Raw genomic sequence first — 17,640 nt, 5'->3', positions numbered from 1 at the left:
CACCAACTAACCCAGTCATCCCAGTCTGATTTTGGGTCATAGTCATGACACCTAAACACTGTAAATTAGTTCTGCAATGGTCAGAACTGTTCTGTGGATGAACTCATAACTTAAAAATAGTGACCTTTGCTGTGATTCTGCTGTTGATTTCAAGTGTTAATCTCCCCAGTAAAAGATTTCTCTTTACTGAAGGAAGCAAACTAAAAACAGACTATTTCTGTGAAAAAGCAGGGCCAGTAGCCATGGCAACAATAGCTTTAGTTATCTTCCATGTCCTCTTTTTTCCAGTACATTTTCTCCTTGTTTTCTTTTTAAAGTTCACATGCATGATAGTATTTTTTTTTTACAGTTTTAAAATAGAAAATTGTTGCCTCACACACACACACACACTCAGAGACACTAAAGGGTACCTTGTACCAAGAATGAAGACATTCAAAGTGAGGCACAAGACGGCTGTGGAGAATGGTGCAATCATTTCACAGGGAGTGAAACTCTGTTTATAATGAAGACACAACGATGTTCTGTGGAAAATTCTCACATTTATTGTTTTTCATGCAGCTGTCTCTCCTGACTGCGAAATAGACAGAGCTGATATTACTTACTACAGCATGAAGTGATTTACAGACTTCTGATATAAAAACAAAAGGTAATTTATCTAGTACAATACCAGACTTCAGTGCACGTTGAATCAGCAGCTTTGAGTAGAAGAGGTGAAAGAGGAGAGTCTGAGGATATCACAATAACAGATACAAAGTCCTCTTTCATATTAACAAAATGTATTTCGTACATTTTTTTTCTCTGTGTGCTGAAAGCAAGGGTTATAAAGGACGGAAAAACGAGGTAAAGAGGAGGAAGAGGTAGGAAGCAAGTCGGCATAGATGATGGAGATTTGGTGGAAAGGTAGGGAAAATAAAGTGCAAGAAGGGAGGAATTTCTTTCTTCTTTTTGGTGCTTTTATCAGGTCAAACTCTAAAACATCAAAAGCTGCCTTCTCTGCACATGAAGTTAATACATTACTTGCTTGTCAGTTAACATTAGGACCACATGGGAAGCATAGTGGCAAGAAGGATAAAGGCAGAGGATGGAGGGATCTATTTTGACACATCTCTGAATAGTTTTGGTTCTTTGTCAGGAACAGACATGAGGGAAAGTAACTTGGGAGTGGAAGGAAAAACAAATGAGATGGATGCAGGAACAGTGATGCAGGGAGGGTAGGTAAAACGGGCGGGTGAAGACACGGGATGGTTTCTAGACAATTCCATATTTTGCCAGATCGCTGAGCTCCATGTCGCCAAAGGCCTCCCATGGGCAGACCACTGTGATGTCTGTGCCCAGTCCCTCCATGCCGGGGATGTCGTCCCCGAATCTGCATCAAAGACACGAAAAGCTTTGATGAGTACAAACCGAGATGCTGACATGAAGACTGCCCTAAAATGTTGGAAAATGTATATTTTGTAAGTCTGGCCACAGAAATATCCAAGCCTTACCCTTTCTGGCCTGGTTTAGGGGCCTTGCTCTTGAAGGTACGTGTAGTCCTCTGCTTGAACTTGGGAGGTGCCTTCTTGTCGGCGGGAGCAGCGACGTCTGCCATTTTGTTTGGATGCTTTAAGAAAAGAAGAAAAAAGAGGTAAATTAAATCAGATCATGCAAAGTTCTCTCCCTTTAAACCTCCCTTAAAACTCATAACTTACACACTGTAGATGCCAACTATCACTATGCCCTCACATTAGTTCCTCTTGTTTTTATTGAGATTGCAAACAATCACACCAGTCAGCAAGAGAGATGTGCACTAACCATTTCAAATTAAATTGTACAGCTAGTTTCCTGGACACTTTTTAGTTTATTTTAAATGAGGGAACACTGGAAACAGAAGTTTAAAGGCCTCGAGGAGCACTAAGAAAGTGGGAAAAACCAAACTACTCCTCATCAAGTGTCTTTTCTCAGCTCCATTTCAGTCAAAATACTCAAGAAAAAAGAAAAAACTGCAAAAGCAACACTGTCCCCCTGCTTTGATCCTTTTTAAGAAAATAGTTGAAAGCAGAAAAGAAGGCATACAAAGTCTATACAAGTCCTTTTAACATCTCCGGGTGATATACGCTATCAAAGTTGTACAAGCCCCAAGTCCCCAAACAAGAGCTGACAAAATTGCAGTTTCATCTCACCTTTTGTTCAGTCTTCCTGAAGCTGTCTGATGAGCCTGTCGGTTTCTTGCTTGTGGTGCTCTCTCAGTCTGAGGGCTCGCTTTTAAAGTCCTCCGAGCCCCTAATCCACTCAGATTCTGTCATTCTTTCATGTGTCAGCCCTGCTCAGCCCTTGTCTGAAGCAGCTCAGCCAGAAATAGGTGAGATAAAGGATAGCTCGATATAAGCACATGGTGTATTTCAGGCCCGACAACGTGCAAATTATAATGAAACGTAGAAGTGTTATTTAAGGGCAGTATAGAGTGGCAGTATTAAAATTACTTTAAAGAATTCAGCGGGAAGGGGTCTATTTGAAGATAATGTTGTTCATTTTGGTTTTTATCACCAAACAATTTTGATTTAAGGAACAAAGAAATTAACTGCAAGTGTTTTCATTTTTTTTTCTGACTACAAAACCAACTTTTCAAACAAGTTGATATGATATGAAGATCAGAAAGAACTGCTGCATGAAAAAACCCTCTCTTTATCTTATAGCTACACTACTATCTTATGATAGATTTACAGTTTTACAGTCATATATGAAAAAATACCAAAAACTGAATGTAAACTATATAGATACACTATATTGTCAAAAGTATTGCGATAGCTGCCTTTGCTCGAACTTTCATGATAATCCCGTTCTAAATCTGCAGGGTTTAGTACGGAGTTGGCCCACTCTGCAGCTGTAGCAGCTTCAACTCCTCTGGGAAGTTTTCCACAAGCTTTAGGAGTGTGTTTATGAGAATTTTTTACCATTTTGTTAGGGTTAGTATTTGTAAGGTCAAGCACTGATGTTGGGCAAAGAGGCCTGACTCACAGTCTCCCCTCTAATTCATCCAAAAGGTGCTCTAACGGGCTGACATCAGGATGCTGTGCAGGCCAGTCAAGTCCCTCCATGTCTTTATAGGCCTTGCTTGAAACATCTAAATTTAGTGACTTGGAGGGATGTCCCAATACTTTTGGTTCTATGGATGCTGAGAAAGTATTAAAATGTCCATTAATGTCAATTAAAATGTCTATTCTCCCCAAATTTTTGTACTTGTTCCAATGTTTGCCTGTGTTTATTCCTAAATTTAAAAAAAAAAAGGATGTGTGTCTGGAACAGCAAACACAGGTTATACTCTATGTCCTACTGGGCACATTATTACCAAGATAAAGATTGACGAGTTTGGGTTAAGATGTAGACTCACTCAGGTGCCTCAGTTTCCCTGCCAGCTATAATGAGTCCGGCAACACCTCTAAGGATGATGCCACATGTCAGCTTTATGGTTAGGAAAGTAATAAAGAGAAATTCTCAGTTTCAAAAGCATTTTAACCTGGAAACTTTTAGCCTTTTCAGTCCATTCATGACCAATTACCTCTTTGCACCTCCAATACATGATGCTGCCTTTACTATCTGACACAGAAAAGGTCTTAAATGCTTTAATGGCATGTATATAGAAAACAGTTTTCCTCCTTTGACCACATCAACAGGTTATGCACTATATTAAGAGCTCTAACTTACATTTTCCCAACAAACCCTTCTAATAATACAATGCTTTTTAACCCAACAAAAAAGGATGTAGTTTCAATCATGTTAAGAGAAATTTCTGCATTAAATTCTGTTTCCAGTTCCAAAATTAATTATGCATGGGAGCTGGATCTGGGAGAACCACTCGAGAAGAATACATGGGCCAGTATCTTAGGCCAAGTACACTCTTGTGCTCGACACTGACGTATGTGATTGACACTCATTCATCCAATATAAAATAATACATTGAGTGCATTTATGCTAATTCAAATTAGCCATAATCTATCCAAAAAACTGTCCAATCAGCGATAGATGTAAGATGACCGAAGCGACTTTGATTCATATGTTTTGGCTCTGTCCTAGGTTGGAGGAATATTGGGAGGCCATTTTTAGTACACTTACTACAGTTTTGAGGGTTAAAATAGATCCAAACCCTTTGGTGTCAATGTTTGGAAAAGTTACTGAAGGGTTGCAGCTACCAGCAGGGGGCCATAAAATAATGGCTTCCAGCACTCTTTTTAGCCCACCACCTGATTCTTTTGAGGTGGAAAGATGCTGCACCACCCTTATTTTCTCCCTGGATTAAATATGTAATGTCTAATTAGAAATTAGAGAAAATTAGATATACAATTAATGGATAAGAAGGGAAGCTTGAGAAAGCATGGAGTCCTTTTCTAACAGTGTTGCATGACCATTCATTCCAGATCCAAGACAAATTTGTAAGGAATTTATTTGTTTAATTTTTCACAACCCAACATATGATAACATCATATGTGATAGCAAGGTCTGGGGTGGGTGTGGAATATGGAATATGTATGTGATGTTGTATTATTATTTGTATAGACACACACACACATACACACACACACACACACGCACACACACATATATATATATACTATATGAAAAAAATCAATAAAGAAAAAATAAATATGTTGTTTTTAATCTTTTGAAACAGTGATACTTAAAAAAGTTGATTTTTATATAAATAGATGTATGTAAAATTTTAGATGTGTATAAAATTTTATTTTGTAATAAACTTAATAATTAGTCAAAATAAATTCTTCAAAAAAATGTACACTTCTAAACATACTGAAATCTATAACATTAAAAGGAGGGTTTCCAGATTAGTCGACCGTGATGGGAGCCGATCCTATTTGACTTCTTACATCTTTGACCGGCTGTTCTTTTAGCTCTTGAAGCTAATGCAACATGTGATGTCATCATTATCAGATCTACTGAGGCTCCAAGAAAAAAAGGGTGATGGATGACTGTGAGCCCATCAAGGGATTTAAAAGATCTGCATATCCTTTCAAATAAACACACTAAAAAGAAAATTATCTGAATTTTTTTTTCATGTTAAACTCATGAGGGGACCATTAGGTTCAAAGAAAATAATAATTAAAAGAACATTTTCAATTTTAGCTCAATTTCACATGTAAACAAGAAGCATATGTTGTCAGTATGTGATCAATATGTTATCTGAATATCATGTATTGTTTATTCATGTATTATTGCAGCATTCAATCTGATGTTTTCATGTTTACATTTTGCCAGTGTGGGATCTCCAGTTCGCCTGCTTCCTGCCACAGTCCAGAAATTCTAGATTAACTGGTAACCGATTGGTGTGGGTCTGAATTTAAGTGTTTGTCTTTGTGATGGACCTGGGATAGCTGGGACAGGCTCCAGCCCCCCGTGACCCCCAAAGAGGATAAAGTAGAGAGAAATGATTGGATTATAAACTCTTTACTGTTTGATACTGGAATTTCCTCAACAAACGAAGTCCCCAGATAATCCTACATCAGGGGTCTGCAACCTGCAGCTCCGGAGCCACAAGTGGCTTTCTGGAATGGCTCCTAATACAGAGCTGAAAATGCTACAGAACTAACTAATGTTTTAAAATATAGCAAATGTAGTTTTTTTTAAGCAATTTTTCTTTCTTTCTTCATGGAATAATTCCACTGAATTTCTATAACATAATGACACTAAAAGTACCAGTAATATATATTTTTAATCTATTTTTCTTGTCATTAGGTTAGAAACTATGGGCTTTTTGTTTATTATACATAATTTTCCACAAATATCCACATACCATAGAAAAAACTCTGTCTATCCTCTCTTTGCAAAAGTTTTATGGTTTTCTTTATTTTAAAACCTATATAACTCCTATAAACCTATAACTCTAAATAAAAATGTAATTCTTCAAAAATGACAACAAATGTTTCACAGTAGATATTTATCAAAAATGATAAGTTTTGGGGTTTTTTTTTTTTTTTCTTTTTTCAAAAGGTCTTGTAACATTTGCGGCTCTGAACAAGTTGCAGAAGCCTGTCCTAAGAACATGAAAGTATAACCATTCACTGTGAAGCACAGTAGTGGACTTGTCATGGTTTGGGGTTGCTCCACTGCATCATGGCAGCTTGTGGTCTGAGTGAACAATGAATCCTGCATCCTATCAGTGGACAATGTGATGTCTGTCTCACAAATAGAACAAGTTATTTAGGTTGAAATGGGTAATAATAAATGAATGGGGTGTAGTTACTTTTCCACCTGAAAAAAAATGACCTCTTATGATATTATTCATGATAAAAAATACTGAAAAAAAGAAGAAAGAAAAGGAAGACAAAAGAAAATCCATGTTTTCTTGTTCAAATATACATTTGATAGCATAGAGACTCCATGGAGACCACATTCTTTTATCACCAGCAGGACTGATTATGTAATGGTCTACCTCCCGGTCTTCCCAGGAAGTATATACCTAAACCACAACTGCTTTAAAATCCAGCAGGGTGAATGATGACTAATAGCAGAAAGTTCATATTACACTTTTTAATTTTCTACATTGGCTGCACATCAGTTTTAGAAATCAAGTTTTTTTTTATTGGTTTAAAGTTTTTAAAAATCTTGGTCCTGCTTATTTATTGGATTTATTTGTCTTGCAAATGCTCCAGAATCCTCAGGCTTTCTAGAAAAGACCTTTGAATAATACCTAAAGAAAGATGCAAATAAAACCACAGAGAGGTTTCATTTCTCATCTGAAGTCTGTGGAAGAACCTTACTGAAGACCAGAGGGCAGCAGAAAAAGTAGATGTTGTAGAAGTTAAATCAGAACCTTCTTTATTAGTCTTGTTTTTCATTGAATTTCATTTATTTCTTTTTCTATTCATCCATAAACTGTATTAACCAGTTTAACTTAGTATTTGCTTTTATTTTAACATTTGTTTGGTCTCTAAATTAATTTTAATAATTTTTTTTTTTCTTAAAACTGGTATATCTGGTTTTTTACCTCTTAATGAATAACTGTTATCAGCTTCTTGTGTTTCAGTGAGATCCCACTTTCACTGAGGTAATTTTATTTATTTATAACACAAAACACAAGTTTTTGGTCCTTGGGGCTTGGAGGTAGGTTGGAGCTTAGGGAAGAAGGTGGAGGGTGGAAGGCATTGCTTTTAAGGCCACTTTTTATTGTTTCAACTTTTTTCTTGTTAGTTTGTTTTTTGTGTTTGTACAGTATAAACCTCTTTCAGAAAATGAAAACAACTGGCAGAGATGATCAAAACTAAAACTAAACTTCACATCATTTGTAAACAAAGATGTGTCCTGAAACCACCTGCAAAAGGATCTGGAGCATGTGATATAAGAGATGAGGGGACTTGAACTCCTTTTCAGGAGATCAGTCACATGGAGACAGATAAAGAATACTTAACCATTCATCTTTTAAGCTGTCCCCTCATGTCATGGCCTGAGGGTGAGGAGCAATGCTGAGACTAAGTGGATCCTTAAATGGCAGATTATCAATGTGACACAAAAACTCAGGGGAGGCTAAAATATTAATGATGCGACATGTACAACAATTACCCCCCTCTCTATCTTAACATTATTTCTATCTCATTCAAGGCCATTTTCATTTAACACATTCATCATCACTTTTCCAGAACCTTCCTGCATCTTATTAACTCATTCATCTGTGACTTTGTAGTGTTTATCTTTTTAAAAGCACATCTACAACATTTCTTGTGGTTTAAACTAATAATATACAGTTTTGTTCTATTTTTAAAAAACTGCATCTCTTCAGAAGACAGTAATCTTTGAGGGTGCCTGATTTAGTTTTCACAGTGCCTCGTTATGCAAGGTGGCAAGTATCTTCACATGGCAGCACACATTAATGCGGGATTAGAGGAAAAAAGGGGGGGTGAGGAATAAGTATATAAGAAGACAGCCGCGAGAAGAGCAAACAGACAGAAGCTGACCAGCGAGACATCAAGCAGAAGCCAACGATACCACTGCAGGAGCAGGTAAGATCCCAAATCTGATACTGGTTTATTCTGCTTCAGCTCTAACTGGGTAACTGCTGGGAACTTTGGCTACAAACATTATTATTATGTTCTTGCCTTATAAGAACTTTAAAAAGTTTACATTTATCATTTTGTTTAATTTAACAAAAGTTCTGCTTGTCTTAGCTCTTAAAGTTAACTTTCCCTTGATCTTTCATCTTACAGACACAACCGCTCACAATTTATCACTAATTTATCTGACGAAAGAAAAGATTAATAAATTAATTAATGGATAAGTGGACAAACCCGACTGAATCTGTTTCACCAAACTAACACCTTGCTTGATTTAATGTAATCTCATTTTAAAGACTAGAGATGATCTTCATTAATCATTGGCGTTGGGTTAATCATTTAACCCGTCTGGTCAGTTTTAGTCCTTTGACAACATGTCTTCTTTTTAGAAGTGTCCCTTCATGTTCCAGGGATACTGAAGATTTATTGGAAGATAAATAGTTTATCAAAAATTATGACTTTCTCCTATTAAGTGTTTGATTAAGGGATTGTTTTTTTTTACTTTTGCAGGACATCTCAAAATTTATTAAACAGAACTAAAAAATATCAATCCATCCATTTTTTGTACCTGTTTACTCTAATTCCGGGTCACTGGGAGCGGCAGTCCGTCCTAGCTTTTAAATTGAAGATATTCTCTAAAAAGCAGCACAACATGGCTGTAATGATATAACTGATAACACCAATAAAATCATCATCTAAACAGACAAGAAAAGAGAAAAATGCTAAAACAAAAGGATAAAAATGACAATTCTGAAAAGAGATTGTCATCGTTTTTATGCTGCTTCTTCATCAGTGAGGGTCTGATTCCATGGCCGGCACACACTGGTCTAAAGTGTAAAAAGAAATGTGTTAATACAAGCTGCACTAAGGAGGGTTGAAAGAAGAAAGCAAAAAATCTAAGAACTAATTTATTTTGTGTTACAGCCTTCAGTAGAGTAAAACTGTTTAGCCTTCCTGTAAAATGTGCCTGTTTGACGGATTAAAGCTGATTGAAAATTAGCTAAATCTGTAATCTCCTCATAGGAGTCAGGATTTATTGACCCACACTAAGTGTATTATCTTCAGTTTAGCTGTTAATTTAGCCAGTGTACTAGTCCATAACTATGCCAAGAATAATCTTAAAAGCTATAAATTGTAAAAATAGACACAAGCTCTTTGCGTAATGGTGTTAGCTTAAAGTGCTATGACAGTCATGGCCCATGATTTGACCTCACCTGGGAGACTTATATCATCAAGCTGCGGGGGAGCTGGGGCTTAGAGGCGATCGGGATGATGGGAAAGGGTGTTAAAGATTAAGATTAAGTAACATGTTGATTCTGTTTGGCTCAGAGCATAAAAGATGGCAGACGCAGCCGTTGCAGCACCCGCCGACAAGAAGGCACCTCCCAAGTTCAAGCAGAGGACCACTCGTACCTTCAAGAGCAAGGCCCCTAAACCAGGCCAGAAGGGGTAAGGTTCTTTCTACTTCTTTCCTCTGAAAGTCTCATAATTTCTGAAAAGATTCTTGGGAACTGAAGCATTTGTTTTTGTCATAGATTCGGAGACGACATCCCCGGCATGGAGGGACTGGGCACAGACATCACAGTGGTCTGCCCATGGGAGGCCTTCGGGGACATGGAGCTCAGCGACCTGGCGAAATATGGAATTGTCTAGAAAGCTTCCCGTGTCTTCACACTGCCAGTTTTCCCTACCTGCACCACCAGTACAGCACCCATCTCACCCCGTTCTCCTTTGCCTCCCAGGCTACCTGACTATGTCTGTTCTTGTAATGCACAAAAAACCATCCTCACAGCTGTTTCAGAGATGTGTCAAAATAGTTTGTAATACAGTTTGTATAAGGTATCAATTGTATTTATTCGTTTATAAATGCTTCGCTGAGGTCTCGATATTTTTATTTTTATGAATAATGAATGTATGTGTGAGTATAGGAAAGCCACTGTTTGAGTCTGAGCAGTCATACGGAATAATAAAGTAAAACTTTTGTCATTTGACTGATCCTGAATACAATACTGTGGAAGAGACTTTTACCAATTCTGATGTAAAGTCCAGATGTGCATCATTAAAGCTGCTGTAATTAGTTGAAGTCTTAACGGATGTTTATGTTCAGCAGTCTTTCTAATATGTTGGTCCTGAGGACCAAAACATTAAATTGCCATTAAATTGTGACAAAACTGGAATCCTCTGTTGGTTCAAGTTCATTGACTGGTTATTTCCTCAAGTTTTCTCTTGATTTAATCAGCTAAACCTTTTCTCTTGCCCAGTAAACATACAATCATTACTTGATCACACCGTGTTTTTCACGGATTCCTCAAATATTTCTCCAGCATCACCGTTCAGCTGACATTTAGATTTGTTCAAAATTGCTCGACATCCATGAAATTTGGTTGCTGGTTTTAATTTTTGCAGTTATCTGGCTTCACCTTCCATTTAAAGTCAAATTTCACCAGATGCAACAATTGTCTCCCCTTCAGTCTCAGCTTCTCTATAAATTATTACATGTCATTTCCACATATATACAAATATTGCTGCTGGGCTTTGTTGTCCTTACGGACATCTAGGTGAAGATATGACTGTGCTTGGGCGCTCCCAGTTACTAGTATAACTGTATAAAGTAATGTTGCATCCATAGTAGGGTATCTCTGAATTATGAATGCAACCTTTTATAGGCCTGATGCATCATGTGGGGAAAAACATGGCTGCTTCCAAGTTTGCTGTTAAGCTTTTCTACAAACAGAATATTGTCAGCTTGTGGTTCATTTAACTGGAGAGTTAAATTAGATTCAAAACACAAAAGTCTACTTTTGTTTTAGGTCAATAAATCCAAAAAAAAAAGCTTTCTTGACTTTATAAGCTATTTTCTGGGGAAAGAAATGACACATGGAATCTAGCTTCTTAAGGCGTTCCCTTTCATTATTATTTGGAAATCAGAGAATTCTTGATCCCAGTATTCAGTAATGGAAACAAGTGGGTGAACTGGTGTTTGTCAGTGAAAACGTCACTGCAGGAGGAAATGCTAAAAAATGTTTTCTCGTTAGCTCGGTGGGTACATTTAAATGTATAGTCAGATGCACAAAAAACTAAACAGTGTAAAGTTAATTCAAGCTGATGTAAGTAGTTTAACCCCTTAATGCCTAAATTTATTCAGTTATATAAAACAAACAGGAAAAAAATGAAGAAAAAAACTGGAATAAAACAAAATACAATAAAAAAAATTAAGATAAATAAATAAAACAGCACATAAAAAGTGAGTAAAAGAGATAAATAATTCTGATAAAAAGAAAAAAAATAAAGGCAGAATGGGTTTGTTGTAAATGTAAAGGACCAGATTTATCATCACTCAGCTTCAAACGTGATCTTTTTGAAGAGCAACTGTGAAATAACACTAATTCCCTTCAGTAAATGATCAGATTTAAAAAAAGAAGCAACCAGGAAGCTTAATCACAACAAAACATTTTATATAAAACATTTTATATGGACATTCAATAACAAAAAACATAATGGCAGTCGAGGGTGGGGTGGGGGGGGTGGGGTTGTACAGACGGGACAGAGGACTGTTCATTGAGAAAACCATAGTTACTATGTAGAATGACTAAATAGTTGTCTATAATACAGTGGCAAGAAGACCATGACGGGAAAATGAAGCCGCTACGTGGTATTTTTGCAGCAGCCATTTTTTGTTGTCAGCAGGCCTTTTTGCCAAATAGCTCTGTGCTCTTTGTTGTGTCAACCGGCATCGAACCGCCAGCTGCCCGCCATCAAGGTTAGTGGTAAAGAAAAGAGCAGCTGGGCTCTGCTGCGGCTAGAGGCAAATATGAAAGACACAAGATTCATGCAAAACTATTTTTTTTTTTCTTTTTTCTTTTTTAACTTGACAATATCGCTCATGCTGGTTTGTCCATGCCATCGGTGGCTCCAAAAGACCATTTCTGTGTTTTTATTTTTAATCTTTTATTTCTTATTTTTTTGTAGCACTTCTAACGTTGGGAACCAGAACATGCTGGGGACTGTTAGCATCTTTGGCTGGTGCCTTTTTTTTTGTTTTTTAAAATTTTGTCCAGAGCACATTCTATATTATTATGAAGATATTATCAAAGAAAAAAATAATAAAAAATAAAGAGTTACATGTCATGAGAACAATTGTGACTGTCCTGTGTTTTTTCCATATGTGACAAGTGGAAAACACAAAGGTAGCACTGAAAATCATTCTCAACAGTCCTGTTTTAGCACAGCATAGATCATATCCCACACTGATATCTAGCTTTTTTTTTTTTCTTTTCTTTTTAAACAGAGCTGGAATATCAACCTGCCTATGTACGAATAATAACACTTTCAGACATTTTACTGGATATCTTCAACAAACCTGAAGCAACCACACTGGTAAAGCCTACAGATTTGACCACTGAAATGTTAGGAATCTGCTGTAAAAACCATGAAATAATAATAATAATAATAAGGAAAAAGAAAAAAGAAACCCAGTTGGTTTAAATCAAATTGACAAAGACCTGTGCTCATTCATTCCAGACATAACGGTAGCAAAATATAGACATTAACGCAATCACACAAGAAAAAAAAAAAAAAAAATCCAGAATATCATGCTGGCAGATCCTATAGTCATTACAAAAAAAAAACAAAAACAAAGTCTGGACTGCCTGAATATTCAACTGAGTGGACAAAATAAAGTTTTGGTAATGTTACTTGCACACCTCCAGGTCTCACAACTTGGGTATGCTCACTGCTCGAGCTTTAATCCAAAGCACAAAATAAAACTTGAAATGTGCACCTTACTGGAAAAGGAACAACACTCATATGAAAAGAAAGTAAATAAAAACAGCCAGCGTATTATGAGAATAACAAATAACAAAGATAATATATTTATACATACAGCAGAAAGATGTGCTTTCTACAAATCTTTGGAACAAAAACCAAAAGCCAAAAAAGCCACATTTTGGAAATATAGGGTACAATAGTATAGAAATATGCACAATAGTAACATGTTTTGCATTTAAATATTCGCTATTAACTCACTGACAGAATCTCTCTTGCTCAGTAATTGCTGTTGGCAGCATCTTAATCGCAATTACCAACTAAAATATGTTTCAGGAAGACTCATCCGGTGCTTGACTCTAGAAAAGATGGAGCACGACGGGAAAATCCAAATAATACATCTCTACTTTAAAGGTTCAACAGATACCTGAACCTAAGGGCTGTAGGTAAATGAGCTAAGTTGGACGTAATCTCAACTAAATACGAAGTGTTTTGCAGTGTAGTGTTGCACTTTTTGTAGTGTTAATGGTTTTCACGCGAAGTGTCCTAAAATTTGTGCGTGACCAGGAAAGTGTGAGACGTAGTTGCGTCATATAGTTGAAAGGTGGACATATAGATGCTGATTTTCTGATTTCAACCCCAAAGTTCACTGTTAAACCTCTATTACAGCAGTGACTGCTGTGCAGCTGGGTCAAAACATAATAATAATGGTTTAATAATAATGAGAATAATTACAAGAGTAATAATAATAATAATAATAATTTGGTAACTTTTTTCTCTAAACTAATTTCTTTGCATATCATAACAATTTTAAGTTTAAAGGTTTACCATTTCCACATACTAAGAAAACTTGAGGTAAGGAACAGCTCTAATAAACCCTCCCTCCTTCAGCTTTCCATAATCTCTCCAAGCTGCCATGTCCAATCTCCTTCAAAGCAGAACACAGCAGGGATGGAAAACATCTCTCTACTATCCACCCACGTTCGGGAGGTGGGCGCTTTATCATATCGTTCTGGTTCAAAATGTTTTCAGGCGCTCTCTCTAGGCACCTTCTCTCTACCACTTTTTTTTTTTTTTAATGACACCTTGATTGCTTGTTTCCCTCTCTTTTTCCTTAAACGCAGCGTGTGTGCGGGCCACACAGCGCTCAGCTCTTTCTCACATGAGTGGCAGCTGTTGAAATGTCCATTATCCACATACAGCCTTTGGAAGAACATCTGGGCTCCGTCCCCAAATCTTGTGCTGCTGAGTGCCGAGGGAATAAGAGGGGGAGACTATAATACAGCCGTGCAATAGGGAAGGTGGCCATTTCAGTCGTATTTATTTATTCTTCTTTTTTTTCTTTTTTTTTTTTTATGTGAAGGCCATCCTTCAGTCTTTAATACAGCATTCCTCTATTTCTGTAGTAGCGTATATAAGAAAACATAGAGACTGCTCTGGGGTAGGATCTGAAATATCTTTGTTGTGGTCAACTCCACACTTTTAAAACGGGGTGTAGTCCATCTCCACAACAACAGGGGGAGCTCTTTCAGATTAATTCAATGGAAGAAAAGGAGCTCCTGTGAGATGTAGTGTCTTTAATAAGGGGCAAATCTACTGTAGCCTCCCCTGTACAGTGTGGCCTATAAAAGAAGAGAAGAAACCATATTTAGATCGTTTGCATTCATTTAAACTTTCAGTCAATAATGAGGAAAATAAAGAAAAACAGATTATTTTAAATCAGAGCTGGTTGCTGTTATTTTATATGTTGGCCTATTAGCATGACCCCAGATCTGTTGTGTTGGACTTCAATTAATCAGGCAGTCATTTAAATTCCAGATAGATGATGAAATCCTGCCACTCATCTAAACCTTATCAAGACAAAAACATATTAGCTGATTTTCTCTACATGGTAAACATAAAATTTCCAGTAATGCCACAAAACTGATTGTTTGGAGCGATTTGAGCTCTAAAACAAAAATGCTCGTTTTTAGTGGTTTAAGCATGAAAAAGATTCTGTATTTCTCTCAAACAGTAACCTGGCCTTTATTTACCACAAGGTCAGGATGTAACAAAGCTTCAGTACAAGTAAAGGTAATGCTGCAGTAATGTGTCGCTCACTCAGCATTTAAACTGAGCTCAGAGCAGCGGCTGATCTTGCATTAATGCAACTCGGTTGTTAACACAAATAAAATTGTTATTTCTTTTATTTTTAAAATGGAGTATAGCGGATTTGAAAATGACAAGGTTTTAGTTGAGGAAATATGGTAATCAGTGTCCAAAATCCACAGTTGATCAATCAGCGACATGTTGGATGATTGTTTAACTGCTTCATGAAATCCAGACTTGGGGTGTCTGAACTTACCATGGCTCCGACCCCGTAGGCAGCTGGAGCAAGTGCAGCATGGTAGGGGTCTGCTGTGTAAACTCGTCCATAGCTGTGACAAACATCACACGATGTTTTAGAGAGAAAAAAGAAGGGAAATTTAATTAATAATGAAGAACACTAAACTATTTCAAATCTATTTTTTTCCTTTATGACTTTCACCAAGTTACTGACACACTGTCATCTATGGTGTTTAAAGGACAAATGATGGGATATTCAGTCTTCGCTGTTTTATCTTCAGGAACGTTTTTCTGAAACTGCACCACAATTAATAGACACAATGTTTGCAGACCGCTCAACCTCTGCCCCTCTTTACTTCTGAGAGTCTCTAAATCTCTATGGTGCTCTTTGAATACCCAATCATGTAACTTTTTATTGCACATCACATTTTATCCCAACTGAGACAAGTCAATCTGAGACAGTCTTGCATTTAACAACTGATATATTTTCAATTTTCTATTGTGATTAAAATATTATTTGAAGATTATTTGCAAATAGTTGGACTGTTTTTATTACAGAGTCCAGACTTTTTGGCTTGTTGTTGGTTGTAACTGTCCTTATGTCGTAATTTTTTCCCTCTTGTGACTTGAAATGCCGGCCCCTCAGAGATGGAAATAAGATGTGTGCATTCGACTCACCTGTCACTGTAAGCTGCAGCTGCTGCAGCCGCAGCCGCAGGAGTCGCTACAGCAGCCGGCTGGGCGTAACGATAAGCTGCATAGCCACCCTGTGAGATGGCGATGAAGAGGACAGAAGCAAGAGGGAGATGTGCAGAGAAGGAGAGAGGGAGACGAAATGAAGGAATAGGTGGGGAGGAACAAAAAGAAGATGACGACTCTTGCTCAGTGTTTGCCATTTCTTCTGCAGAAAAGAACACTAGTGCTGAATTTAAAGGGTTTGTTACATTGTGAGAGAAAAACTGCTGAGAAAAGCGAAAGATTAACAAGCAGACGGTCAGCAAAACTGGATAATCTGGTGCAGTACAGCATTCACAAGGATGTAGCTCAGGCTCTGTGTGGCTCTCTCACTCCATAACTAACTCAGCGAAAATAGCCTTAATTGTACATGATGCTTTTTACCATTTGCAGGACTTAAGTGCTTCATTTTCTTCAGTGTGAGTTCGACAGGGAGGGAGAGAGTTCACAGCCTTAACTGTGCCCCACTCCCGTTCCCTTCCAAAAACACACAGTTAGAGAAAAGGGAAGGGGTGGCAAGATGATTGTGTCATTATTTATGTTTGGATGAACAGCTGATGAACAGACACACCAATAAAATAAAAGTATACTACAGGTGTAAGACGACAGTCAGCCAGTTGGATTAACAAAAGGCAAACTTGCACACTCTCACATGGCCAGCAACCAAACACTGACAGACACAGCATGCTTTCCCAAACTCAAAACATGTATTAGGTCAAATTACCCTATAAGAAAAATTAAAACACACACCACTGCATTCTACCCTAAAGAATCAGTCACGACCAAGTCCCTGCATTCAGGACCACACAGTTGCTGCTATGGGAAAAAGGCTGGACTGGGAAGGAGGTGATGAGGGTGGGGGAGGGTGGAAAATGGTGGAAAGATAGAAGAGTCTGACAAAACTGAGAAATTTAAGAGTGGACTGAGAGAGAAAATAATAGTAAAATATACTAAGAAGAGAAAAGACTAAAGAAGAAGAAAAAAGATGGAAGAGACGGAACAGCAACATAAAAAGGGAAAAGGTGGAATAAAGTAAAAGTGAGGGGGGAGTCAGCCTTGTAAGTACGTCTGCATGCTGACACTGATTCAGTTAGCATGCCACAGGTGAAACAGATAGGGAGAATCCTGGAAGGGGTCTGAATTAACCGTCGATCGGATGAATATTCGCGTCCCATTACTGCCGGTGTGAAGAGCAAATGATGCCACATTAGATCCTTAAGAAAAAAAAAACCTACATCTCAATTATGCTGTGTTTCTTCCCTTTTTTCCTTATTATTTGTGTAATTATTATGTGGTTATTATTATGTTCCCGGACCTAAACAGAAGGAAGGGAAGGCAAGTTTTATCATTCTGAAGCAGATCAGTGTGCAAAACGAATTGCCTGCTAAATTACAGGGATACTCTAGTTTTTCAACTAAGTTGATCTTTGTCGGTTTTTTAAAGCAAAATAATAGCAGAGTAACACTTATTTTATCAGGACTGTCATTTGACTGAAAACTGTGACCATAATTTTCAGGCTGATATTTGACCTGATGTTCTGCATCGAACTAACATCTGCTTTTCCTCCCACATCAACCTTTTTAGAGAGCGCCCATCGTAGAACACAAAGAACTGCAGTTATGAAATCAAAAGACAAAATACCAATCAGGTTCTTTCAGGTGGTGTTAAAATCTGATGACACTTGTCTACATTTGTATTCCCATCAATTTGGAAAAGATCCTGAATGACTGACTGAATGCAGTCCTAAATCATGACAGAGCCTCCACGTTGTTTTGGCTGC

At 37.4% G+C, this 17,640-nt stretch overlaps 3 protein-coding genes across 5 annotated transcripts in view; 1 reads left to right on the top strand and 2 right to left on the bottom strand.

Moving 5' to 3' along the window:
* Nucleotides 1-568: 568 nt before the first annotated feature.
* On the bottom strand, nt 569-2,283 carry LOC121639125 (retinal cone rhodopsin-sensitive cGMP 3',5'-cyclic phosphodiesterase subunit gamma-like). Its single transcript, XM_041984352.1, has 3 exons — nt 2,163-2,283; nt 1,488-1,603; nt 569-1,366 (listed from the first exon to the last, which is right to left on the bottom strand). The coding sequence occupies exons 2-3, from the start codon at nt 1,589-1,591 to the stop codon at nt 1,249-1,251; spliced, it is 222 nt and encodes a 73-aa protein (XP_041840286.1). The 5' UTR covers nt 1,592-1,603; nt 2,163-2,283; the 3' UTR covers nt 569-1,248.
* A 5,638-nt stretch (nt 2,284-7,921) lies between these two features.
* LOC121639124 (retinal cone rhodopsin-sensitive cGMP 3',5'-cyclic phosphodiesterase subunit gamma-like) lies at nt 7,922-10,213 on the top strand. The gene is made up of 3 exons (XM_041984351.1): nt 7,922-7,985; nt 9,366-9,485; nt 9,572-10,213. Exons 2-3 carry the CDS (start codon nt 9,376-9,378, stop codon nt 9,687-9,689), a joined length of 228 nt encoding a protein of 75 aa, XP_041840285.1. The 5' UTR covers nt 7,922-7,985; nt 9,366-9,375; the 3' UTR covers nt 9,690-10,213.
* Nucleotides 10,214-12,083: 1,870 nt separating this feature from the next.
* Nucleotides 12,084-17,640, bottom strand: part of LOC121639106 (RNA binding protein fox-1 homolog 2-like) — a 41,856-nt gene continuing 36,299 nt past the window's right edge. For 2 of the 3 annotated variants that reach the window (XM_041984328.1, XM_041984329.1), the window contains 3 exons: nt 15,804-15,892; nt 15,145-15,217; nt 12,084-14,422 (listed from right to left, as the gene is read on the bottom strand). In XM_041984328.1, the coding sequence (XP_041840262.1) occupies nt 14,378-14,422; nt 15,145-15,217; nt 15,804-15,892 (207 nt within the window). In that variant the 3' untranslated portion in view covers nt 12,084-14,377. Of the gene's footprint in view, nt 14,423-15,144; nt 15,218-15,803; nt 15,893-17,640 lie in introns of those variants that run through there. The other variant, XR_006010127.1, reaches the window with a different exon arrangement.

The sequence above is a fragment of the Melanotaenia boesemani genome, chromosome 4, assembly GCF_017639745.1.
Source record: "Melanotaenia boesemani isolate fMelBoe1 chromosome 4, fMelBoe1.pri, whole genome shotgun sequence".
Classification (NCBI taxonomy): domain Eukaryota; kingdom Metazoa; phylum Chordata; class Actinopteri; order Atheriniformes; family Melanotaeniidae; genus Melanotaenia; species Melanotaenia boesemani.
The sequence above is the reverse complement of the archived record's forward strand: the minus strand, read 5'-3'. Positions and strand labels throughout refer to the sequence as shown.

What these genes read in the sequence shown, in the direction of transcription:
- LOC121639124 (XM_041984351.1), top strand. Translation starts at nt 9,376, where the DNA reads ATGGCAGACGCAGCCGTTGCAGCACCCGCCGACAAGAAGGCACCTCCC. An exon ending in CCTAAACCAGGCCAGAAGGG is followed by an intron (nt 9,486 to 9,571) that starts GTAAGGTTCTTT and finishes TTTTTGTCATAG; the next exon opens with ATTCGGAGACGACATCCCCG.
- LOC121639125 (XM_041984352.1), bottom strand. Translation starts at nt 1,591, where the DNA reads ATGGCAGACGTCGCTGCTCCCGCCGACAAGAAGGCACCTCCCAAGTTC. An exon ending in CCTAAACCAGGCCAGAAAGG is followed by an intron (nt 1,367 to 1,487) that starts GTAAGGCTTGGA and finishes TCTTTGATGCAG; the next exon opens with ATTCGGGGACGACATCCCCG.